Here is a 26,598-nt window from a genome sequence, read left to right as displayed (position 1 = left end):
CCCCTTTCACACGGGCAAGGCGAAAATGAGTGTTTTTCCTGGCTCGGCTGCTGATGCGGCTAGAGATGGGGGCTCGAGCACATGATCCAGGACAGAAAATTCCACTGTGGTACAAAATAAATTGTTAATTCTAACTTTTATTCTTATACAATTTGCAGAGTAGAGTTGAATATGATTGCTATATGTTTTAATGTCAGGAAGAACGGGACTATAATACAACCAAAACGTAGTGGTAAGTTGAGCAGGAACATTTAAAAAAAAAAAAAAATGAAGTCACGGACATGATTTTTCCTATACATGTTGTTGAGAAAATTATAGTATACGCAAGCTGTCCTAAACAGAAAGACAAAGGGAGACAGCAGCTTGTTAAAATGGGAACAAAACGTCGGTTTAAGGTTAAAAACGGGCAGAGTGGTTTGTTTTGCAGCGAGAAAAAAGGGGCGGTGGATGGCGCTTGGTGATAGAGGTTCAGCAGCACTTGCTCTTCCAGCCCGTCACCCCACCGCCACTGCTGATATCTACATTTTCGCTGTTGGGCTCTTTTACAGGGGTCTGCAACGAAACAAGGCGAGAAGTTAGGTAAATGGGGCGGCGCTGGGCAGCAAAGCTCCGGSTTCAGCCCTGGTTTGTGGGGAGGTATCGCCAAGGCGGCCTGCGCACAAACTGTGGGCAAACAGGGCGAGAACAACTAAGGAAAAAGGGTGCCGGGCCCATCCAAGGTCCCTGGTTTGTTTGTACACTGGCCTGAAGTTCCATCACATACGTGGTGGGCCTTTGGAGGTCCACGGTAGGAATGTGAAGGCCCCAAGGACTGTCTGGGGCTGCTAGTCTGTCTGGTTTTCACCCATTTTCACCTACTTTCTCCCACGAAGCCCAGGAAGCACTGACGAAGCAGCAAGGCAAGACGACAGCGGCCAACGAGGAGCTGCTGAGCACATCGGGACTGAAATGGGGTGCAAAAGGGCGGCCTTGGCCTCGCCCTGAACAGGAGCGGCGGGTGGAAGGGAGGCTGCGGTGCCGAGGCTGCGGGAATCATCCCAACAACACACTGAGGCTGGAAGGGCTGACCATGAGAAACGGGGTGGGAAGCGCCGGGTTTGGTCCATGTGCCCCTTGGATCCAGATCACTCCTGACAGACACTTGGGTGTCCTGGCAGACGCCTTCCAGGAACACCCAGTATCGGGACGGATGGCTCAAAGCCTAGCTAATAAACCAGCCAGATGGATGGAGGGGGAGAAGAGGGAGAAAGGCCGGGGGTTCCTGCAGCTGAGGWAAGGATCAGGATGGGGTTCAACAACTGTGCAATGGAACGAGGCATCCCGGAAATGAAGGGTACATTTTAAAACATTTTTAAATTTAAAATTTGAAACATTTTGAAGTTGCGGCGTAACCCGCAGAACAGCCCACGGAGGCACCTGCAGATTCTGCACCACTGCCATCTTTCAAACTGTATTTTACACAAGGAGACTTTATAGTGACTAGAGCAATTCCTGGAGGGCCTGTGAGGCCTCACACGGAGCCTGCTGGCTCTGGCATTCCCAGGATCCGACTGCAGCCATCCCGACACGGAGCTGCAAACGTTCAYGCTCCCTGTGCACGGCAGAGACGAAGGGCAGGAGGGAAAGGAGAGCTCCTTCCTACATCAATTCCAGATCAATTTAACTCCAGGCCAGCTACAGCACAACTATGAGTTCAAGAGCAACCAGCTTGGATTGCTTGGCGCTCTGACGTGTGTTACTCCCTCCGGGGAGGACCTCTGCAATACGGAAGCATCAAACCACCACCTGAAGCTTCAACCACCCAATACTCCTCCTTCAAGAAGGTGGTGATCTTAAGGTGGCAAATAAGAAGCTGCAACAATTCGGGTGAATTTTGAAGGCAAGGGTATTTTTTTTTAGCTGAAGTTTTAGGTTATTTTTTAATATGCTCAGGAAGACAGAACCTGCAAGCACTTACCTTTCGAAGAATGTCTTCTGCTAATGTGAGGAATGCCTTCTCAATGTTTATATTTGCTTTTGCACTAGTTTCGAAAAACCTAATACCATGCTCCCTAGCAATCTGAACGAAAAAAGAAGAAAAAAGCAGCAGGTTAGCATTACTGTGGAGATACCAAATCGGTGCAGCTGTAACTCGGGTAGGAGCAAAACTTATGAGAATATAATATGCTGCTAGGGCAGSAGAGGGGAGATGAAGTCAGGCAAACTGTCACAACAGAAGATGCAGAGCTTACTGATGAAGGGACAGCAATGAAAGTGTGTTAAATTACAGGTCGATGCCTGGATGTGAGCAGGTGGGTAGCACACAAACCTGCCCCACGGTGAGCAGTTTAATAAAGGGATATCTGCAACASTTTAGTTCCCAAAGGAAGCAGACCCTGCAGCTGAGCTCCTTCCATTTGTGGCAGCTGTTCTCAATGCAACTGCTGAGGAAACGCTCCCTACACTTACCAACCACCAGCAAATCCAGCTGTTCCGTTTGTTCYAGGGCACCTCACCTATCTGGAGAGGCCAGGAAGTCGTGGCCCCCGTTTGCTTGCTCTGACAAGCAGGTTCTTGTCCACCACTCACCTGTTCTCCTTTTGCTTTGGGGACAACTCTTTTATCTTCCATGTCGCACTTGTTTCCTAACAGCATCCTCTCCACATCTTCGTTGGCGTGCTAAAATGAGACCAGGAGATGTGTTTACACACACACCCCCTCCAACAAGCAGCAAACACCTCCTTTACCTTCCTGTTTCCAGGCTGTGTGAAGCCCAGTCTGATGTTTACAGGTCTAGCTGCCCTGCACTTTCCCAAATCCCAACAAAGGCTGCTAGAAATCACTCTTTGCACAGTATCCTTCAGCTAAAGGGCTGCCAGTGGAACGAGACAACAGCTACAGCTTTGACAAAGCTCCACTGCCACCCCAACATTAAGTCATCTTTCCCCTTCCACTCTATTCTTCAGTCTTTGTGGGAAGTCTTCCTTTGCAGCAAGGACTAAGTGACTGCCAGCAGTCACGCTCCGTGCTGAAATGGCTCTGACAGGATTCTGTTTCTTGGTGCTCAAGGGTTCCTCTGCAKCGTGGAGACGAGCAAGTCTCCTTAAGAACTGCAACTGTGCTCTGAGCCACCGCAAAGCCAAACAACTACGTTAGCCAGGAGGCTTCTCACCTATATTTTGCTTTCAGAGGAGTTACTGGGTTAAATAACCAAGGGGAATTAGAGACCTGGCCCCACTCTGGTCCTCTGATGTTGAGGACATCAGCTTCGTCAACATCAACATTCTCCAGCGCAGAAATCTCCTTTGTTGGCATTTGAGCCCTGGCATTTGAGCCACTGCTGAAGGGAGGCCTGAGGGAGGACAGCAACACACGAGGTGCTCCGGGAGCTGCAGCCAACCCTGTTTTAAACCACCCACAGCAGCTCCTGCTCGTGGTGTGAGACGCTGCTCCCCCAAACCCAGTTCTGGGCCGCTCATCTCATCCTCCGCAGGGCACGAGGGCTCCAGGAGGCTGAGGGCTCTGCTCACCTCGTCTATGTTCCGGAGCCACTTGCTGATGTTCTCGAAGCTCTTGGCGTTGGTGATGTCGTACACCAGCATGATGCCCATGGCGCCGCGGTAGTAGGAGGTGGTGATGGTGTGGAAGCGCTCCTGGCCCGCCGTGTCCCTGCCAAGGGAAGGGGCAGAGGGGACGTGAGGGGCGAGCGCCGCAGACACGGGGCGCGCGGGCACCTCGTGCGCTCAGGGAACAGGGACGGCAGCGCCGGGCACCCGCCAAGCTCAAGCTCGGGACCTCTCTCTTTTGCATTTAACTTTAAAGGGTTTTTTTCTTTCTTTAAAAAAGACATTTATTTGAGAGTCACCCACGGCAAAAGAGAGAGCTGCTGGGCTGCTTCACTTGGTTTGCACCAAGCTGCAGATACCTGGGTTGCAGATAGTTTCATCTTTTGCCTCCTTTTGTGGACAGCGAAGCGGTAAGTTACAGCATTAAATAAAGCTGGTATCAAGTTATGATGGAAAATTGCTATTTCTTTTTAAATAACAGCCATCACAAATCAGTTGGCAACTTGGAAACCCGGTGTAACCCTTGGTTGTGCATGCGGGGCACATTGAGGGCAAAGAGCAGCTACGAGCAGCCCGGGTGCGAGCCGCAGCACGGGGACGGTGTCTGTGCAACCCTCGAGACCTCGTGTCGTCCACAAGGGCCTCGGTTTACAGAGCTGTCCTTCCAAACCACACACACGAGCCACCAGGGCCCCCTGCAACCTCTACGTTGAACGTAAGGGGAGGGCACCACGCTGCAATACAGRGAAAAAAAGAGAGTGCTTTAAAGAGCCAGGCAACCTGGCACAGATTCCTTCCAACCGCCACAGCGAGACTCCTCCTTGCACTTAATTCCTCCTCCACAAGCTCCGTACCCATTAGCTACCTCATTCATTCTCCACTGACTTGCCTACGTGGTGCAGGAGAGTGCCAGAAACGCCTTAAATACATATTTATACATAAGTGATATTCTGCTTCCTCGCCTACTGTTACAGTAGGGACTCGGATTGATTTTACACCGCTCGCTTTTGGGACGCGGAGCCGTTCYTGTCCTCGGCCCGGGGCCTGCAGCCCGGGCTTGGTTAAGCGAGCACTAGCAAGGCCGGGCAGGCAGGACGTGAGCGCCTCCGTTTCTCTGCTCCTTAATGGCTCTGCCCATTCATTATTCAGAGAGAGCTCTTAATGGCTCTGGTATTAGAGAGCTGATGGAAGCGAAGCCCATAGGGAAAATGAATTATGTTTTCCAACGGTCCAGGAAGGAYGAATCCACCTCGGTAAATGGCATCGGGGGTCAGAGACCATCTCTTGTTTATTGTTGGGCTGCAAAACAATGGCAAAGCAGCTCGCCGCRCATGAAGAGCGAGAGGGAAAGCACCAGGAAAGTGAAAAATTCACTCTTTATCCAACAACGTTCAAATGTGCCTAAGCTACGTGATGCTAAAAGGGGAGGGAATTTCAGGACCAGCTCCTGCTGCGCTCCGAGAGCCCCAAGCCCTTGGGGTGCAGCGGGGCGCTCGGGGAAGGCGTGAAGCAAAGGGCTTCAGTGCATTGCATTAAATCACTTCCAGACAAATAATCCTAAGGTTTTTAACCAAGTCCCACTCTATCTATCTGCTGGTAACTTAAAAACCTCCCAAACTACCCGGCAGATGGAGCAGTGAGCGACGGAGGCTGCGCTGCTGCCACCAGCCGTGCTGCAGCTTTAGCACAAGAGCTTCCTGCCCAGAGCAACTGCTGGAGCACACGGCACGACTGGCAAATTTCAGCTTTTCTGCCTTTTTTTTTTTTGTCCTGGATAAATATTTTATATAGGAATCTACCCAAGGCAAATTGTCAATGGGAAGAGAGTTCACTCTTCCACATGTTGGGGTAATAAGAAGTTAATACTGTGGATCGTATCTGGTCAGTGGAGCTGCGTGCAGCTTTAGGTGGACCTGCAGGGCCCTTGCAAACATGAGCACACCCAAATCTGCAACTATTTCACTTAGTTACGCTGAGGCAAGGGTATTTTTTTTAGGCTTGTGTTGAGCTCAGCTTTTATACCCTAGTTCCCCTCTGGGACTATTTCTTGAGTATCTAGAGCCCAGAAGGGAGAGCTCGAGCCCAGATGTGTCCTCTGGGCACGACTTGCACAGAGCAGCTGTGGAGGACCCGGGTTTCTCTTCTGCAGCAGCAGAACGTCACGACTGCAGGTGACCACGGTGGCTTTTCCGTTGTCATTCCCAGCCTTATCGCCACCTTCTCCTTTCCCTAGCTGCTGCCCACTGCACCGGACGAGCGCCTCGTGCCCCACTGCAGCACTTCCAGGGATCTCAGCTGCAGGCGTTGAGCTCCAGCAGGGCTTCCCCGGCCTCTCGTATCCCCCACCGCTGCTATTTGTGACGAGCTGCCTTTCAGCCTTCGCTCCGGATGGAAAACCCGGAGCCCGTTCCCGCGTGTTCCCATAAAAGCAGAGGTTTCCCCTGAATATTTTCCCGGCTTGCAGTTCTCCAGATGAGGCTCCTGAGGTCACTTCTGGGAGGACATCCATGGGTGTAGAGGGTGCGAACGGGTGGCTCCTTGGTGAGCTCCCCTGCAGCCCCGGGCCAAGCTGCAGCTTCCAAAGCTCYGTGTGCCGGGAGCGGCACCGGCTGCCTGCTCTCGGCTGCAGCCCCATGGACAAACCAAGCTCTACCTCCCTTTTCCAAGGATTTGGGTTTTTAAAAATCTCCTTTCATCACTTCTCCTGCAACCTGAAGGATCCTCCTCTTCTCAGCCGTCCCTTCCAAACCAGCTATCCCAGCCCTCCGCTCCTCTTTCCTGTGCTTTCTGAAGCAGGGCAATTAAAACTGTGAATTATATCAGAGCGTGCCGCTTGCTTCCGTGCCCACAGGAAACCATYGTGCCCGCTCTATCAGAAAAAAATCACTTTGAATTTTTCAATGGCTGCATTAACGCTACTAAGCTCGGTGAGTTACAGGATGTCTTGGCTTTGCAGCTCCCAGTGCAGAGCAATTGCATCCACGTGCCCACAGTGTGTACGATACTGCCTTCTCCACAGCTCGATTTTAGCTCTATTGCTCTGCTCCTTGGAAGTGGTTCACCACCTCCACAATGATATTGCTTCTTTCTGCAGCAGGAATCCTTCTTTCTTCGGCTCTTCCCTTTTCCCTATCCTCTCTCTACTACGGCTGTTACCTGTATTTGTACCTGTATCTTCCTGCCAATCCTGCACTAACTCCACCATCAGCAACTTTCCGTAGGGCATCCAGGGGGTATCACTGGCTTTAGGTCTCCGTCCCACCTGCCCGTCTGTGGTTGCAATCAGGAGATTCCTCACGTTTCCGCATGGAGCGATTTCACGCCAGCTCCCAGGCAGAGCAGAGCAAGGGTGGGATTTGCAGCCCAGCAACCCTGCTCGGTGGAGGAGAGTGACTCCTGTGTCCTGTGTCACCCACTGGGTGCRCCACCCTTCAACACACGGGCGACAGAGGACTGCACGGGCCAGCGACAGGCAGCTTAATGTGGTCATTTTAAATGCAGAAAGGGGATTTCTGTTGTCTTCTGTATGAGAAAAGAAACACCCCCTTCAGCTATGCAAATACCCAACGTTGTTTAAGCAGCTCTTTAATTGTCCTCACCGGGGTAGAAACCTTTCAGGCTCCTGCTGGAAGCTACGGGGCTGCTGTTTAGTCATTGCTTTTGCCAGCGATGGTTCATCAAGCCCAGGCCCTTTGCAAACACTGGGCAACCTTATGTAAAGAAAGGCCTTCGTATTTGGAAGATGGCTAATGTATGCCAAGGGCTCCCATGTACCAAACTGTCTGTTAGCATTCAGCGAAGAGGCTGAATTTCACTATTGTGGAACACAGATGAATGCCGAGCACTGAAAAACGCYTCGTGTCGGGTAACGAGCCGAACTGCTAGCAGAAGACAAAGCTGCCTTTGCTTCCCGAGGCGCTTAAAAACAAAAGGGCTGGAGAAGCAGCGAGAGCAGGGCCCTGTGCTGCGGAGAGCCGGAGCGGGCGCCCGGGCCAGGCCCAGGTCTGGCCCCACAACCCACTGGAGGGGAACACGGCAAGCCCGGGTACCTGGAGGTGACGCAGATGTGCCGCACCAGCAAGAGCATCCTAAGCAGCACCGCCAGCGCCCGCCGAACCACTGCTGGGCAAACACAGCAACCACGGGCCTGCACAAAGACCCTGTGTCAGAGACAGTCTGAAGAGACAGTTTTGGACTGTGCTGCTCTCGACACTGTTGCCTTGTTGCTGCAGTTTACCTTGGAAGACCGGGACATCAGCTCAAGRYCCAAACCATGGCATTCTTGGTTGATGTGCTCATCTCAGTGCTGTTGCCCCGCCATTCCCACCTCTTGACTGCTGCATCCTCTCTCCAGGAAGACTGTGGTATCATCTCGAGGATCCRTGACTTTTKGGGCTAAYAATGCCCCACAGCGCCTGCCAAGCAGCACGGGCACTCAAGCTGGGGGGAAGAGGAGCAGCAGAGCACACAGCACGCACGACACATACAACACGTACCAGAAATCTTCACGGACTCTTCAAGAACTGGCACAATAAAAGGACTAGGATTTTCTCCATGGAGAGGGGCCTCCTTCCTCYTCACCTGCACTGAGCGACTTCTTCACCTGTGCACCAAGTGAACGGCTTCGTCTTCTTCTGAACTCTCTCAGGAGCTCATCACCCGCACCGAGAGCGGCCTCTTCTCCTTCAAGAGGCCATCACCTGCACCGAGGTGGAACCAACGAAACGTAGCTGCGCTGGTGGTGGTGGGAACTGTAATCTTGCTGCATCTCTCTCTCTCTCCCGCTTGCTCACTTGCTTATCCTTCTTTTTCCCTTTGCTCTTCTTCTTCTYCTCTTTCTTTTATTGCSATTATGAGAATWGAGCTTACAGGTTTGCATGGYRTTTGATCTCGTTTGAGTCAATYTTGCTCTTGGGATCGTATCGAAACCTCCCCCGACAGTGAATCAGGACACCCTGTTCTCGAGGACGAGCGTGTGCCAGAGAAAGGGCACCTGAAATCCAACACTGGATGGGTTTCGTTTCAAAAGTGAAATTTTGGGTGGCCAGGAACGAGGAGGATGCAACTTTTGTAGAGCCACAAACCTCCTTTTGGCTTGCATCACTTAGAGGCTGCAACACTGAAAAAGTCCTAGTTAAAAACTCCACGTCTGCCTACCAGGGCATCCCTCGTTTGGGGTCGAGCAGTCTCCCCACGAAACAGCAGCAATTCCCCACGTGCTGCTTCATGGCATGTCTGGACTTAATGTCATCAGCACATTTCACTTGGACAATGGCTATTTTGGAGCCCTGTACCAGGAAACATGTCTCAAAAACACACAAAATAATAATAATAACGTTGAAGAGTTTAACATCCAACAATTGGGAGTAGTCTGTTCCAAGATACCTAGGGCAGGAGCCTGGCAATGGTACAAAACATGAATGTTATGACACTATCTAACTATCAGAACTGCAGGTTAGCAAGATCACACTGAGAACCTGTATCTTTAGGTCTTCCAAAGGAGGGAAAAAAATAACTAAAACTGACAAAGTTCCTTGCCAAAGCTACCCAAGAYGGGTATCTTCATGAGAATAAACTCAGCTCATGCAAACCTTCTCCACCTCTCTAAGCCACCAGACCCTGCACTGCTGACCTCACTGCAGCTCCTCTGTCTGTCTGTCTGTCTTGTCTGTCTCCACTTGCCACCGCCTCATTATTTCACCGTGTCCACTCAATTACCACCTCTCACGAGGGCTTTCCCCACTGTGTAGTGCAAGACTTTGGTTTAGGTCATTTCGGGGTTTTGTCCCATCACAGCAGCAGCCCCCAGTGACCCACAGTATCACCCTAAATGCCTCTTTGGCCCCAACAGCCTCATGTTTTCCCTCTGACTGCCCCACTTCAGCTCCCAGCTTCTCTCTGGGTACTTTCTGCAGGCATCGCAGCCCAAACCCTGCCCCTATGGACAGGCTACACTCTGCAGCTCCGGGATGAAGGGTGCCCAGAGCTCCTTCACCATCCCAGCGCTTCTTAAGCCCCAGCTAGGTGATTCATAAAGCAAAAGCAACGTCGACAACTCTCTCCTAGCCCGGACACAAGGTAAATAGCTAAGGCTGGCCCAGCTCTGCCCCTGAGGAGCTCGCAGCACTGGGATGCGGGACACAGGCCAAGGTGGGAGCTAAGGACCACGGCAGGGAGTGAGTGAGCTCAGGTTCTGGCCCTCCACGGACCCTGCAGGTTTCCCACACGTGAACTTTTACCACAGTGGGGGATCCAGGGCACAGTTACGGAATGGCATCCCTGAAGGCAGCCTGGGCAACCTCAGTGTCTCCCGAGATCCCACCCTGCTAAACCTGTCTGTGAAGGCAGCCGTCCCAGGGGGCCACCAGGCAGCTCCGCGGCTGTTTCACTCACCATATCTGGAGCTTGATCTTCTTTCCTTGTAATTCAACAGTTTTAATCTTGAAGTCTATCCCTGAAATAAACAAACACATGAGTAAGAAATTGGTCTTTATTTACAAAGGAGCTAATCCACATCAAGCCAGAATTGCTTCAGATAAACAGCTTTTCCCTCGTGTTGCACTGTCAGGCAAAGGAAGGGTGTCAGAACGAGCCGCGCCACAGAGAACTCCAGCCAAGGGGAACAGGACCCCGAAGCCTCCACACATATTATTTTCCAAAAAGATGGGCCACGCTATTTTGCAGATGCTCCAGAATTATTTTTTTTTTTTTTTAACGTTTTTTGCCTAATGCTTGTGGTTAGACACTATTCCAAAAACTGCCCCTCCAAGCACCGCCGGACGTGGCACCTCGTGCCCCCCCGGAGGCCTCCTCAAGGTCACTTTATCCAGTTCCATTTTTAAATCACTGTAACTAGGATCAGATACGTGGGGCTTGAAAACCAAACCCGCTAAATGGCAAACAGCCAACAAACCTACCAAACCACCTCCAAAAAAGCAGTTTAGTTCAAGTTTTACCGCTGTGATACTAGCTCAGCCTCCGTAACACAAGGGGTTATAAACAGCAATGGCCRTTTGCCTCTAACTGCTCCCAAATGAGCTCGAGCGGGCTGCAGGAGTGGATTTCTGCAAAGCTCCTGGGACCTGTTCAGCTCGGGCCTGCCTGAAGGGCACCAGCCAAGTCCTCAGGGCTGCAGAGGAATGGGCTGTAGGCAGGGGGAACCGCCAGGGACATTCAGATTAATTTGGGGATACAGTTTAAGGGGGATAACAGGTTATTTTAAAAATAAATAAATAAATAAAACACCATTTAAGATAGTGCTATACTTTTATTTGCAACTTTGGAGGGTCTCCTGTGCTTTAGTGCAGTTCACACAGTCTAATAAGCAAGTTTTTGTCGTTCCTCGGGGCTTGCAGCTCCCTTCTGGGTCTCCTCGAAATGTCAAGTCTCTGCTGTTGCTGCAGGCAACCGACAAGGCCCTAAAACCTGAACTCACAGCATTAAACAGACAGAAACTCCTCAGCCGCCTTTAGGTTCCTACACTCACAGCACCAAGACTTCAGAAAGTTACTAGACCTCACGATAAGGRCAAAATAAGACAAAATTGGTCATCACCCCATCTCAGAGTCGGTTTTGCCTGTTCTGTAATGCCAAAAGCAGCTTCAGAAGCTCAAGTGTTTGGCCCTCGCGTGAAGGACTTGGGGCAATGGCAGAGGTGCCGGAGGTGCCTCCCCGTTAATAGGGCTCCGTTAATAGGGCTCCGTTAATAGGGCTCCGTTAATAGGACTCCGTTAATAGGACTCCGTTAATAGGGCTCGAGTCACGTTCCTGATGCCTGGACAGCATCTTCTACGCGCCTCTGTCCCAGCCATCACTCACCTTGGGTGGCAGGACACTGTCCAAAGGTTTGGAAGCACAGCTGAACATTCTCCCCAAATACCTAAAGCAAGGTGGATCCAAACAACACAGAAACACRACCAAAAACACTACATTATCGCCAACAGCAAGAACCAATCTAGCTATTTATTATTATTCATTATTTACCTATYTAGCACTAGGAACAAAGAGCACAAAACCAGTGAGGAAACAGATATCCCTCAGGGATCTTTGGAGGTGACAGCTGGGCCCAGTAAGCAGCCCTAAAAATAGTTTTTCTTTAAAAGCAAAAATGCAGCAGAAAGCCTGGGAGCAGCGGGAAGGCGGGCAGGACCCTGCAGGCAGGGCTGCACGGGGTGAAATCACGGAGCTAACTGTGGGCTGTAGTTATTAATTTGTCTGGGGTGTGATGCTAACCAAGAAGGGCCATGGTCCCCTCCCCAAACACATTAACGGGGCAAATTAGCAACTCTTCAAGTCACTGTCGTTCTCGCACATGAGTTTTAGGCCGATGGAAGGTTCATTCCATTAAAAATATGCAGGCAACACGTTATTGATAAATTAACATGAAACACCTTGTAAGAACTCCTCAGTTATCAACACACCTCCTCCTTTCGAGGGCAGCYCAACCTAAGCATCACGCAGGACATGAGGTTTCTGCTCTTAACRAAGCTTTCACTGATCTCAATTGCTCTTTAGACGCTTCCAAATATTTTTTCTACCAACTATTCACACCTGGAAGGAATGAAGATACAACAGTCCCAAACACACCCTACATTTTATGTGCAAACACTGTTTTCCCGGGGCTTTAACTCTACGAGGAGGATGTTGGGGGGGATGCTGAAGACCCTCCTTTGCATCCTCACCACAGAGTGAAGGTTGGGGCCTGGACATGGGCTCAGCAGAACTGTGTTTCTAATGTGTGGCTAGGAAGGGCTCTGAGGACAAGCTGCAAAGGGAATTTTCTATCTGAGAGGAAGGCTGGGCCCAAAGCCATTCTCCTCCACAGCATCACGCGCGTTGCACTAACTCATTGGGGCACTTTGGAGCACTCTGGACATCGGTTCTTCATTTAAAAACAACACCCTCCACCAAAAAAAACCACCTGCTTCTTAGTAGAACTTAACACTGAACCTTTGCTGTGACTTCTTAGCAAGCAATACAGGAAGAGCTGACCAATGCACAGACTGCACCGGCCTGTAAAAACCTCAGCTCTGGCTCCCGAGCAGGCGATCCCAATCGCAGGGCCGCCTTTCCCCCAGGCAAAAGCAGGCACCCAGAAATCCTTGGCGAACCCGGCCTGGCGTTCTTTACGTTGGCACCTTTGGCTGCAGCTTGAGGGAAAATCCAAGCTGCAGCCCTGGTACAAGCCCCAGCTGACGAGGAGGCAGCAGGAAGCTCCAGGCTCGTCGGGACAGGCCTCAACAGGCACCCTCTTTCCTCACTTGCTCACCCCTGGGAGAGAGCAAGGGAGCTTAGAGAAAATTCCAGCAAATCCAAACACATCAGGAAGCCAGGCTGTGCTCCTGCATTCTTTGTAGCTTAGCTCTTCCAYGGATATAGCAGGTAGATCTGCTGGACTATGAACTGAAGGCAAAAAACTCAGTGCAAGGAGTCACCGCACTCCCAAAGCCACCCCAGAGCCCTGAAGATCTGGGTTACTCAGGTTCGCTTTGGCAATACTGAGAATCTGCAAATCCAGGTAAGGAAATGCTGCTTTAGATGATAAGCAACCTCTCTGAGCAGCTATTTATTCATGAGGAATCAATGGCGCCGGATTTTTTCCTTATATCCGGCCCCCATCAGGCACTACCTGCAGAGCCACTTGGGAAGGAACTGCCTAAACACTGGGGAGCGGCAGCTGAAAGCTGATCCATGCCAGCGATGGGGCGCTTTGGGGCCGGGCACCCCGAGCCCCCGGGCACCCCGAGCCCCGCGCTCGCGGGCTCAACACGAGCAGGAAGCACCAGCTCTGTGGGAAGAGGGACGAGATGTGCAGGAGCCCCCCACTGAGCCCACTCTACACACACTGGGATTAATCCCTCCAGTGAGCCTGGTAGCTGCTCGGCCTCTTGAGGGGAATCTCAGYTTTTGCACATTGCTGTTGGCTTTCTTGTGTATCTGTGCACACATATGTATATACAGCTTCTTCCCTAGGGAAAGGCAGGGCTCACGAGGCTGCTCACATGGCTCTAAGGTCACTTTTCTCGTCTTGCTTTGGCACAAAGAGCTGAGCTAGCACTCAGACAGCGGGTGCACAGGGGGACCGAAGCTGTCGGGCAGAATTTGTCCTTTCTTTCGGAGATTCCTTGCCCTCACACTAAAACCTGCCAGTGCATCAGCTCCTGCAGCCAGCTCCAAAAGCTGCAGAGAGGTTATCCGGGAAAAGCAGCTACTGCTGTGGAACCAGGCAAGAACAAAGCACTTGCACAAGACCATGTGGAAGGCTTCAGTAAGCTCAAGGTTTACGGGATCCCCTGCTCTTCCCTCATCCAGAGACCTAGTGACTTCAGCAGAGATGCCAGTTAAGATGGTCAAGCACTATTCACCACCATAAATCCATGCTGGCTCTTCCCAGGAGTCCCTCACATGCCCAGGAAAGGCTTCCACAAGAACGTGGGCCAAGCCTTTCCCCGAGCCCAAAGCCGCACTCACCGACCTGTAGCTCCCACATGACTCATCTCGTTCTTGCTGCAGCCGGGCTGACATTCAGGTTGAAGATGGGCATGTTCTCAGGTTGTCCCTGACTCACTCTTTTCCACTCGCTCCTCCTTCCCTGAATGCTGCTTCCAAGGCCCTGGGGCACTGGAGACGCTGGCCCTGAGGACCCTCACAGCAAAGCCAAAGGAGGCMCTGAGCAGCTCAGCTTTGTGCTCGCTGTCACTCTACCACTGACAGGCGCCCATCTGCTTCGTTTTCTGTGCAAAACAAACCCAGCGAGTCAGTGTGCACTGGTATCTCCTCCTCTCTGCAGAGTTTTTGCTCATATGGAGACACCACCTAGAAGGACAAGAACAGACTTGGGCTTCCTGCTTCAGAGGGGTCCAAGTCCCAGCAATTTCACAGTTACAAAAACACCTGATGTTGCATTTAAGCAGGCAACCACATCTTATATTAAGCACTATGCAGTGCTTAATTCCAGCACTTCCACATTTACTTAATTCCAGCAGCACGACAAAGTTCTGCTTAACAACCACCGGTCAACAGAAGACAGACACAGCGGTGTCCTGTTTGAGAGCTCAGTTCTGAYTGAGCTAAACATGAAAAGACGACAATTAGAGATGCAATTACAATTTAATTCCTCCAGCCACTAATGAGATTTTGATTTTTAATAGTTTTTTTTTTGTTTTGCTCCTCTTGTTGCACTGTTGTGAACCCTCCTCTTCCCACTAGGTCTAATCTAAGAGCACCTTGACAGCAACTGCCAGCAGGTAGAAAAGCTTTTCTCTCCAGCATTCAGAAAAGCAATGACTTCAGCTGCTTTTTCATGGACTAGAACGAGAGAGTTCTCTCTGTATCTGAACTATCTTGGAAACTGTCATTTTCAAAGACCAGCTACCAAGATAAGTCACTACACCTTTCTCTAAACACATAAGATGGAGATTCGAGTTCTAAAAATTACCCTGTAATTCCTTAGCGTGATGTCATGTACATTAAAATCACAGATTTACTTACAGACTGACTACTTTCAAGATTAAAGTAGATTTCATAACCCAGACAAAGAGCAAATTCACCTTYAGCTTTTAACCAAGTCTACTAGAGGTTCTCCTAAAGGTTCCCTCCTTTTTCAGGAGGCTGGACAAGTTCTATCTGTCTTCTAAAACCCAGGCACGGGTTGGACCAAACGGGAGGCTTCTCGGCAAGTCTCAGCCACGGCTCCTCCTAAGCTTCATTTTTTATAGCATTTTTATAGCATTTTTACAAAACTGCCTTTACAGGTTAAGTTTGCCTGGCGTTGCATCAACACACGAACACCTCGGGACCGTATCTGTGAGGGCCAGTGCAGGCAGCAGCACCGTTACCATCCGCCTCAAATGATGATCYCTTCTTAACGAAGCAGCCGCGGCCGCTGCAAGACGGCGGCTTCTCGGAGCGACCCGAATTCTTCCACTCAACAGGCACTTGTTGCATTCCCAACTGCTGCCACGCGCCACGAACGCACAAGAAACTGAAGTCAGCAAGATTCGTGCAGCAGGAATAAGCAGCACAGGGACACTGGATAGACCAAACCAAGCACTAAGGTGGACGCAGCTGAATATTCACATTTTGGGGGACAACTGGGGCTTTGTAACTCCCTGAATACCCAGAGGCTGCTGCTATCCTGCCCAGTGTCTCTTCTGCACAGGGTCACATCCTTTGAATTCATTCACATCCTCAAAGTTTCCAGAAACAGGCATCTTCCCGCTGCCCCACGGTTTCCCCCGCTAGAGCCTTCCGGGCAGTTTGCCTCACGTTCTGCCCACAGTCAACCAGAAGATGAACAATAAGGTTCAGAACTAGAAGAGTGAAAGACATTTTCTCATTTTAAACCTTGCATGCACAAAATTCCCACTTCCCTCCAAAGGTGCAGAAATTGGGAGCAAGCACCCAAGGCTCCTTCACACATCGGTTTGTAGCATGGATAAGTCAAGACTAGAGGTGCTTTAGGTGCACCAAAAAATGGTCTTCCACCACTAGACTCCCTCGAGACCATCATACGCTGGAGAGCTGTGGGTAGAAGTCTCTATACTCATCAGAGAAGGAGCAGCTCCCGAATGCAGACTACGTCCATGCATTCAGGTACCAAAAAGGCAGGAATTGCACRGAGGCGCTTTGTGGAGTGGCACCACCGCACGTTTAAGGAACGAGTTAGCAGGGAAGCTCTGCAGAGGAGCTGGAGTCCGATTCACCCCACGCCTGCGATGAGCAGCGAACCCCAGCAGAGAGAGGGGGTGAGGGACAAAGCGCACCTGCAGACGGACAACCAACCCACCACATTAAACCCAAAACACTCCTGTGCAGCAAGAACGAAGACACACGARCTCATAGACATTAACCAGAGGTGTCCGCTTCGAAGTCTGTAGGGACAAGTATCTCAAGGAAGTGAATTCAAGTCGATAAGAGTTTTAAAGAAAGGCTTCTAGCTCCTTTGTGACAAGCGTGACATCCCCATGGGCAGCCCTGCGAGGAACGTTCCCAGGAGGGGACCGTCACTCCCGTGTTTGAGCAGCCACGTGGTGGCTTTGGTGTCGGGTACCACCCATGTCCCGGGTGCTCCCCGGGCAAAGTGCGGGAGATAAGGGCCCGCGAGGCGGGCGGGACGCGGCGGAGCCAGCAGCAGTGAGGGTGTCCCAGGCAAGGGCCCTGTCACATCAYGGCCCTCGGGAGCAGACAGGGACAAATGTCACTTTCCAGGTCAAAAACCAACCATGAATCCTTCTCCTCCACTGCTGCCAGCTGCCTTGGCCTCCTTTATAGTCCTCGTGTGGTGCAAGAGCCTGGGTCGGGCAGTCTTTGGCTCTGTGGACACACGGGGTGGCCACAACAGGCACAGAGGAGCCCCGAGAATTGCAAACTTGGAGGTTTTCTAGGAAGAAGGAAGAGCAAAGAAACAGAACCCTACTTGCTGAAGTCACGTGAAATGACAGGTCGAATGGCCATTAAAAGAAACAAAAATCTTCGCTCCAAAAGCAAACTGCAGCTTCCTGTTGATGCCACCTACGCTGCTGCCACTGTGAAATCACACACAGGGGGTTTTTACTTCTTTAAGAAAGAAAACTTTATCTTCTTGACTGCAGAGACTAAGCCTTACACAAGGCTGCCACAAACAAAACAGGAGGCCGGGCACAATGCAGCTATTTTAGTGGTGGTTTGTGCACTGCAAGAGAAAACTGACAATAAGGCTTTTCTTTCGCCCTCATACCTTACAAATAAAAGAAGAGAAACCTCAGTGAGAAATAATATTTACAGCAGAGATGTTCCCAAGCAGCAATAACTTCTGCTTAGCATCAATGAATTCCAGGTTCGAGCTGATTTGTTTTCTTCCCCCTGCTTCTGTTGAATCTTTCACTTCCTAACAGACTCCGTAATTTCTGGTTCAGGCAGTGAAATTCCACCCGCCTCCTCTCCCAGGGGTATTTTTAGGGAGAGCATCACAAGGAACAGCCCTGTGGCCACGTGCACCCCTTCAGCGGCCAGTCCCACAGGCCCTGGCCCCAAAATCTCACCAAGAAGAGGGCTGCGAAGCAGGAAAATGGGGGTTAATCCAAACGCGGCGGCGAATCCAGTCTGCGTGCGGAGCCACCAGGCACGTGCAAGTTCAACTGCAGCTGATTAAATCAGTTTTCAGGCATTTCATAATCTGCTTGTATTTGTCAGCTAGGAAATAAAGATGGTGCATAATGAAGCTGCGTTCACGTAAATGGATTCTATTTACGAAGCAGCAAATTTGTCGCTGAACCACCACAGTGATTCTGCCGACGAGGTGCGTAAAAGCAAAGCTCAAGTTAATGCTGGCTCTAATTTACAGCGATGAGGCTCACAAAGCCGGGACGCAAATTCAGGCAGCCAATTTATCCATCATAAATACGCAGCAGAGAGGCTAAGAACGATTATCAAAACRGGTCGTTAATAATCCTCACTGCTAAAGCTGCCAAAAAAAGGCCTGGGCGCCCGTTGCTCGCTGCTTCCAGGAGGGACGGCATCCGGGATGTTGGCACAACCTCCATTCGATTCCTTCTGGTCCCAGCAGCACGGAGACCCTCCGAGCACGGAGCTGCCTCGAACAGGGAACGCAAAGCGGGACAGCCAGGACCTCTCCCGTCCCCTCCATCCACAACGGTGCTGTCTGCTCACACGGGGCAGTCCTATCACCAATATTTGAGAGCAACGCCTGCAATATTGCACATGTTTACAACCCTCAAGGTTTTTCAGAGGTTTTTAAGGCCACGGAGGGCAGGGGCGGCGCTTCGGTGCYGTGTTTATCCACAGTTTGGGATGTTTTCTCCAGGGAAGCGGGCRAGCAGCAGCCGTTTCCAGCTCCCCAGAAGGAATGCGTGCACTTGTTTTCCTTTGGTTATAAATAGGAAGCATTAACAGTTTATAAGATACTCTCACTTAAGCCACCTAGACTGCACTGTACCAGTAAATGAAGCCTATTACTAATATTAATGCATACATAACGTAGCGAAGTCACAAGCACTGCAATCCAGAAGCAGCAACCCCTTCCGGGAAAGGGCTGGAGAGCCCTTGTGAGCCAGGCCTTTCGGGCACGGCTTCCAGCGCAGAACTGCTGGTTAGACACAGAAAGGGCTTGAGAAACAGGTATTACCTGCCCCGAAGAGCGGCGAGGGCACAGCACGCGCATCCGGCCCACAACCAACAGCTGCTGGTGCACCCCGGCAGGCCGGCCTCAACCCTGTGAGGCCACAGAGCTCAGCAGGGGTCTTCTAGGGAGTCCTCTGGGCTGCCACGAGGTAGCTCCCCTGCCAAAGGGAAGGTGCCTCGAGCTGCTCTCTGGCAGGGATCCCAGGTTTCGATCCCATTGGGATAAACCCCCTTGACTTGGTGTTGAAGGGAATCAAGAGAGGCCGCACAGCTCAACCGCCTCGGCGGAGCCCCACTAGCTCCGGAGCGGAGCACCCAGCGAGGAGGACGCTGCGAGGGCGGGTGGTACCCGCATGGCAAGAATGGGGATTACAGGATAACTGGAGTCGGTCGTGCAGGCGCGCGGAGCCTCGGCTGCGGCGAGCAGACCCCAGCACCTCCACGGGTGGCTCCGGGTTGGCCAGTGCCATGCACGGCCTTCATCGGGGGCTCCCTCCACGAACTGGCTCATCAGGAGCTCTTGGAAAGCTCCCGGCCGCTAGCCGAGCCTCTGAACATGGAAAGGAGCACTTCACCTCCCCAAAAAGAGCCTATTCAGAGCGCAGCACTTTTCGGAGCTGCCGCCGGATGCTCATAACGTCCTGGGGATTCCGACTTGGGACACCTCCTGTCCTGGCTCCCAGGACCCTGGCCCTGACTCCATAGGCGCCACCCAAGCGCCCTCCCTTACATCCCTCCGGACACGTTTCCCTCCCCATCAGCAGGGCAGCTCCACCACCTCCTGCTGTCCCGCTGCATGCTCGGGCCACCCTCACGTTARCAGCTTCTTTCCGAAATTCATCCAGCAGGAATTTCCCCTGCAGCGACTTGTGTCTGTGCCGCCCATCCTTGGGATCAGCCGCAGGGAACGCCGAGGCTGGATAGTCCCAATGCTCACTACGGAGCAGGGTCTCCAAGGGCCTGGGGCAGGTGCTGCAGGCCCCACTGGGACTCCATGGTCTCACACTGTCTCCTCCTTGGGAAAAACCTCCTCCAAAGCAGCCAGGACCATCCTTGCCCTTGCCAGAACCCTGGGCAGCTGCTCGGAAGTTCAACCGCTCGTTTTGCTGTTCATCAGCAAGATGAAAGTGCTCGCAGGAGATGAAAGCGTTTCAGAGGGCGGCGAGGGAAGYGCGGGGGCTGGATCCCCTTCCCCACCGCCAATTAGGAAGCTCTATTCGAGCTGCTCATCTAAAGCTTCATCTACGGAGCCAGAGCACAGCAAGCGCTGCTCTTCAAGGTGGAACTGCTGGTTTTCTCCCCCTGCCCCACGCTGACAATTTGGCTTTTAAAAGCAGCCAGTTCAGCTAGATAACCTCACTTGAGCAACGGAAGAAGAGGCAAACCTCAGCAAGCTGCTGGAATTTGGGAATATCCCACTGCTGGCTAAAGCAGCCGGGAACACCGAGATACTGCAGGAGGTGCAGAACTGGTTTTAATGCRGAAGGTCAGATGTATTCCCGACAGACCCGTGGCACTAAACTTGTTCAAGAGCAGGGAGAAAGGGGCAACGACGTTCAGCAGGTGCCAGGGAGGTTGTGCAGGGAGAACAGATCCCAGAAGGGAGGCACCGCGTGGGACGTCAGCCGCTGCCAAGCGTCACTACAGTCATCTCCATGCCCAGATGACTGAAGTTAAATAACTGAAGCCCTGAGGGAGCGTGAATCATCGGTACTTCAGGAGACTCGATGCCGGCGAGCCCGGCCTTAACCAAGTTAAGGCTCAGAACTACCTCAGCAGAAATCCCTTTATTCACACGGCTGGGCCAGCRTTGCCACAGTGAGGCAGGAGCAAGAGGCAAGACAAGGATCTGAGAGCACCAGCTTTGGGAGCTTCCCCAATCCCWGCGAATCCCGCTGGGCAAGGAGGGGTACCCTGCACCCACCTGGAATGGAGACACCCCAGCAGCGACCACAGCGTCCCSCCATCACAGCCACGGCTGATCCTGGCCCTGAGCCCGGGCAGGACTGTCCCCTGCTGAGGGTGATTTTGATTATAGCCCTGGCAGACCTCAGTGCTGCAGAAACTCCTGGCTAGATGCGCGTTATCYGAGGGACACCATTTCCCATATTCTGCTCGTCCCCAAAAATGCTTTGGAATATATGGTATCCATAGCCAATCATCAGTCTGAATCAAGGAAAAATAATAGCTTGAAGAGCAACTTTTAGGAAAGGGTGGCMCACGTGTGGAAGCTGGTGCAAGCAGAGAGGAGCCAAGGGAGCCRGCCTTCCCAGTCGGCACCCAGCCACACACAGGGAACGGGAGTCATGGCTCGGGCCAGGCTCCCACAGCACGGAGCGCTCCGAGGAAAGAGTCACAAGGTTTTTAACCACAGAAAGGCACAAAAATGTGCAAAGACGTCAGGCTGGAGCCACGCAGAGGAAAACCCACGCAACAACGCACTGCTCCACAAGGTCGTGGCCGCGAGGCCTTGTGCCTCCGCAGGGAATGCCCATGGCACCAGCCCATTCCCGTGGGGGAGGCTGCGAGCCCCTGAGCAGGCACAAGATCGGCCTGGAGCGAAACCCTTCGCCACAGGCCGTGGGAAGGTCGCGCAGGAGAACAGGAACGAGCTGCTGCTGCTGCTGACGGAACAATCAAGAGCAGCCTCCGCGGGCCGAGCCGAGCGGCGGGCGCTGCTGGGATGAAGGGACGTGGCGGGAGCAGCCTCCTCCAGGCTTTGCTCTTCCCTGCAGCGGGAATGTGGAGCCACRGGACAAGCGCRGCCMTGGGAAGGGCAGCCTTGTGAGSAGCCCGGCCAAAACGCCTTGCCTGGAGCCTCCCTGGGCAATGGGCACCAGCATGAGCTTAAAAAAACATGGAGATGGGAAAACTTCTTCCATCTCCCCCCAGTGTGGCTTATCAAGGGACTCTCCACTTCATTTTCCAGGTAAAGGTGGATACTAAACAAAGAAGATACTGAGGTGTTTCCTCATGGCCAGAATAGGAGGGATAAAGGGAACTACGTTATTTATTCCAGAAGAGGCAGAGCCCTCCCTCCCTCCGCAGGCCCGCACTTGTGCTCATCACTCAACAGGGCACCAAGGAAAGCGGCGCTTGGCTCCCAAGTCAGTGCCAGCGGGCGCTTCCCGTGGTGCCAGAACTCAAGCTGTGCATTATACAGACAGCCCGTCGCCAGGAGCCGTGGGCCTGGCTTCTTCCCGGGGATTTTCCCTGGAAAAGGATGAGATTTCATTCATTCTTTACTYTCCCCACATGCTCAGCTGTTATTTCCCTTCGCTGTGTGCACAGCTCCAGGTCTCAGCCCCCAGGATTGACCTAGAGGAGCTTCCGCAAGCTCCAGGCTGCAGCCAGGCCACCCTTATTCCCCAGCCGCTGCTGGATCTGTTCAGTTTACTTCTGCACTTTCCTTCTGACTCCATTTATAGCCTGGCCTCCAAAAGCCGGGCACGAACCAAAGGAGGAGGCGGCTGCTCCTGGGAGCTGACAGCACGGCGGAGCAGAGACTCCTCTTGGTCCCGCAYGCCGCTTCCTGCGCTCCCGGCTCCAGCATCGCTCCTGCTCAGCTGCTTTTCCCCCCATCGGCCCCGTCTGCCCATCCTCCRGGGCTCCCCTCTTCCCAATATTGATCATCACAACCCGGGTGTTCAAATCATCACAAGATGCAGGAAGAGGTCTCACCTCTTCACCAGCTGGGATAACTGAGGACTTGGTTTCAGTTTTGCTGCTTAAATGGACCAACACACAACAATTCTGAAGTACGTGCTTAGCAACTCAAAGATCACTTCAACTGAAGCCTCAAGAAGCAAGTTTCTTATTTCTCAAAAACAAGAAACAGGTAAAACTGCAACCTGCCTAGAAAGCAATTTAATGCATCTTTGCATTTAAAATACTGTTTTGTACCCTAACAGGGTGTTAGAATAAAGGCTTTTTCTACATTCTTAATGAGACATGCAGGAATGAAAACTAAAAGCAAGCTGTTTTTCTCCATTTCTCCTTGGATTTGGAGAGTCAATTATGTTGACTGCAACTCCCAACAATTTAACAAACACAGAACTTCCTATTTCTTCAGTATGTGTTAAGATCCACGACAAAGTTTTAGCTAAATAAATCCATAGTGTATAAAGGGGGTCTCCAAAGGATTATATACGCTTTGTTCTCTTAACGTGCTACTAGAGGTAGCCGGATTTCACGGGSAAACAGTGTGACTCATCTTCATTTGCATTTTTCTTGGGCAAACAATAGCAATTATGTGCTTGGTTTCAATTCTGATATTAAAATTTTTATAGGCCCTGACATCCCTGCAAGAAGAGCGGCCTCCAACTGCTCGTGCCCAGGAAGCAGAGGTGAAGGCTCCATCCGACCCCCACAAGCAGTTTTGGCCTTTTTTTCAATGAGTCTCTTCAAACTGTCATCTGCTTCACACGCTATATATCAATAAAAACTTGACTCAAGAAAACGTAGGTCTCATATATATTGATTGCAGGYTATCCATACCAATCTTTTTAAAATTCAGGAGTAGCATTAGAGGCAGAAGAGAAAGGACTAAACTGAGTGGGTTTTGCAGCTAGGGCTGTGGGCACAAGGCTGAGATGGGCTGCACTACCCAGTGCCCAAGGGTGCCAGGGATCAACACGACTATTCATGGGAGCAGCTACTGCTGCCAGGACGGAGCCAGCTGTGGGGGCTGTAACGCAAAACTGGAACAAGTCATCACAAAATTCCTCCAAATCAAACATTAGAAAACATTTGCAGAGTTCCTCAAGAGTTATTAATAACAAACGTGGCTAGTGGTAGACTAAGCCTGAGATTTACTCACTTTCTACTTGGAAAAAGGAGCATTTGAGGATAAGGGCCCTGCTCCAGCCAAGGAGGTTCCGATGACTTTGGGATTCCTGCAGGGCTACAGGGATCATTCCCAATAGCTCCGGACAAGGTACCGGGATCATTCACACATGCACCTCAAAACCTGCTGCTTTAGCAGGAAAGAAGAGCTTGAAGTGATTCAAAGTCAACTGCTAAAGAGAATACCCCAAATTACTAGTAATTATACCCAACGTGCTATCACGCCATCGGTTCTTAAGGTGCGTAAAGACGTGAGCAGATGGGAATAAATTACTAATAGAGATTATAATCTTAATTGACATACACGAACAAGCTTTTACTTTCATAGCATTAATGCACACACCATCATCCTTTGCAGACACCTTAGTTCCCAGATTTTKGGCGACCCACCCTTTCTCAGAAAGGCTCGAAAGGCTGAAACGGCCCCTGCTCGAAGCAGTCAAGCCCAGGGCATTTCACTCGCTCGCCTCCCTCGGCTTCTTGGTGGAGCTCAGAGCAAACACRGGAACATGAATCACAGCTAACAAACCACCAAGAGCCTTTCTCTGCAGTCTAGGGAGAGCCCAGTCACCTTCAATGTCATCTACTGTGTACACAAATGATTTGGAAATGGTATTTCCTTGTTGCTACAGGTCAAAGACTCCATTTGAAGGATTTTTTCCTCAAAGTCTTCTGCTGCAGCCGCAGAACCAGCACAGTTGGTGCAGTTACTTACAGCGAGACTTACCCAGGAGCTGCTGCCACACAAAATASCTTTTTTTTCCCCCCAGTTCTAGGTTGCATTAGTGGATTGCCATTATTATCAGTGCAGCATTGCACTGTCCAACAGAGAAAAACTGGAGAAAAATGCTAAAAAACAGCCAGTTACAGGAGTCAGCTTGAGATAACCCATTTTCCCAGCACTATTTGCCACTGGTTTTGCTGCAACAACTCAGTCTTCAGAAGTGCCAGAACAGAGAAAACAGGAATCTTGCCCCACAATGGGAAATGAAGATTTTTTTTTTTTCCTGGTGAATGGAATGCCCACCTTTTTCCAAAAAAAATAGGATCAAGAGATGTTGCTTGTACAGACCACCTTCACACCACGTGTTCTCATTCAACAACTACATGCAAGAGTAATAAGAAACACATTTTAAGCCAACTTTGCGCAGGTAAGCAGCTGGATTTCAGCAGCACATGCAAAGCCTGCTTGCCCCCCTGAAACCTGCTAAGCTTTGCTGGGAGGTTCAAATTTGACATTTTCTGACCCACTGATCCACCATCYAACCATGCTCACAGCTAGCACAACAGGCCATTTTGCTCAGAATTCAGCCACAGAACTTATTTGCCTTCTAGTGAATTGACTCCCCCCAAAAAACTCCTTTAAAAAAAAAAAAAATACACCAGAAAACCCTACTGGTCTCCGTGGGCTCAGCTGTTCAGAAATGCTTCCAAATTGTGCACGTGCACATTTGCTACTAAACCCGGYGACATTCTGCTCGAAAGCTTAAAAACTGCAGAGCGACGCAGACCGAGAAGCAATTACTAAAAATCACTGGTGGCAAAAACAAGTTCTATGAAGCAAGAGCCACCATATAAACCAGCAGCTTCTCGACTACACCTGATTTARTAACGGCAAAAACCTTCCTGGGCAGCCCAGAAAGCAACAAACAGCACATAGACTAGGCCAGATTCTGTCCTGCAGAAAGGAAYTGAACGATGGCCACTGCAACAAAATAAACCCAGCCTTCAACGGCCAAATTGAGATGTTAAAAGGCAAGATTAAGGACCTGAGCTATTGCAAACTCCCCTACATCCCCCCAGAAGTAGGRAATCCTGAACAAAGCCCTTGAATGAGGCCCAAGACACCCTGGGCAATGACTGTTTCTTGTCAGCTGCCCATTAAGTCGGGATAGATTTCATTTTGCTTCAAATCACTGCAGGTTTAGGAGTGTCATTTTACATCATGACTTAACGTCGSCACTTGCAGGGCCACACTTGGACACCGACAAGGAAACCCACAGGAGGGCCAGGAACAAACTCTACGCTAGGATTTCACCATCTCCTCCCCTGGCTGCGTTGCCAGTGACCCACGGCGTTCACACGAAGCAGAAAAACACCCACCCCGCATGGGATTGAACCTGAAACACCTGCATTCTCCCAGGCCTGGGGGTGCCAGCGGGCACTGCAAGACACCCCCGGGACATTAATTCTATTCAACTGCCACCGTCACTCACTGATAAGGTTAGAAGTTGCTGGCCTGGACTCTGGATCTGCAAAACAAGATGGTGCTCGGGGAAGGAGGAGGGGGAAAAATAAAAAAAAAGGGAGCCACTGCGAAAAACTGAGTGGGAAAGCCCACGAGGCACAAAGGCTATTAAAAAAAACACGGATTAAATGGAGAAAATGTAAAAAAAAAAATGCTAAAAAATGCAAGGAACCCCCCTGCCTTCGCTCCTCAGATGAAGGGGATGGAAGTGAGGGGCAATGGCGAGGGTCCTTGTGGAAGGGGGGCTGGRTCCAGGCGGATGGACGTGGCCATGGGAGGGAAGGGGCCGCACCCACGCGCGTGACCGTCCCCTGGGTGTCGGGGCGCTGGCACCGTCCGCGCTAGCAGGGGGGCTGGGGACAGCGGGTGACGGAGGGAGGCAGGTGGGAGCTCCGGCTGGCCGAGGTGACAAGGGGGGGTAAAAGAGAGGGTCACACAGGGTGAGAGGGGGAGGCCAGGGCGCAGGGCGGCTCCGGGGCCTGGCGTAAACAGGGGGAGATGCGGGGAACGCGGGGGTCCCTGGGGACACTGCGAGCACGGCGGGAGGGGGAGCTGCAGGGCCTGAGGCGAAAAGGAGGCCAAAAAAACGGCGCAAATAGGCGAAAATATAGATAAACAAAGGGCCGTGTGAGGAGGGAGGGGGCGGCAGGGCAGCCCCCCCCCCCGGGGCGCACTCACCGATGGTGGAGATGAAGGTGGTGTTGAAGGCATCGTCGGAGAAGCGGAAGAGCACGCAGGTCTTGCCGACCCCCGAGTCGCCGATGAGCAGCAGCTTGAAGAGCAGGTCGTAGGTTTTCTTCGCCATGGGGAGGCGCGGCGGCGGCGGCCGCCGCCCGCTCC

The 26,598-nt window shown here is 51.6% G+C and overlaps 1 protein-coding gene across 1 annotated transcript; it reads right to left on the bottom strand.

Moving 5' to 3' along the window:
• On the bottom strand, positions 1-26,591 carry RAB10 (RAB10, member RAS oncogene family). Its single transcript, XM_026046341.1, has 6 exons — positions 26,437-26,591; positions 9,939-9,999; positions 3,510-3,648; positions 2,569-2,658; positions 1,958-2,059; positions 1-552 (listed from the first exon to the last, which is right to left on the bottom strand). Exons 1-6 carry the CDS (start codon positions 26,561-26,563, stop codon positions 469-471), a joined length of 603 nt encoding a protein of 200 aa, XP_025902126.1. The 5' UTR covers positions 26,564-26,591; the 3' UTR covers positions 1-468.
• Positions 26,592-26,598: the final 7 nt, after the last annotated feature.

This window comes from Nothoprocta perdicaria, unplaced genomic scaffold (genome assembly GCF_003342845.1).
Source record: "Nothoprocta perdicaria isolate Ctin4 unplaced genomic scaffold, notPer1 scaffold_439, whole genome shotgun sequence".
Lineage (NCBI taxonomy): Eukaryota > Metazoa > Chordata > Aves > Tinamiformes > Tinamidae > Nothoprocta > Nothoprocta perdicaria.
The sequence above is the reverse complement of the archived record's forward strand: the minus strand, read 5'-3'. Positions and strand labels throughout refer to the sequence as shown.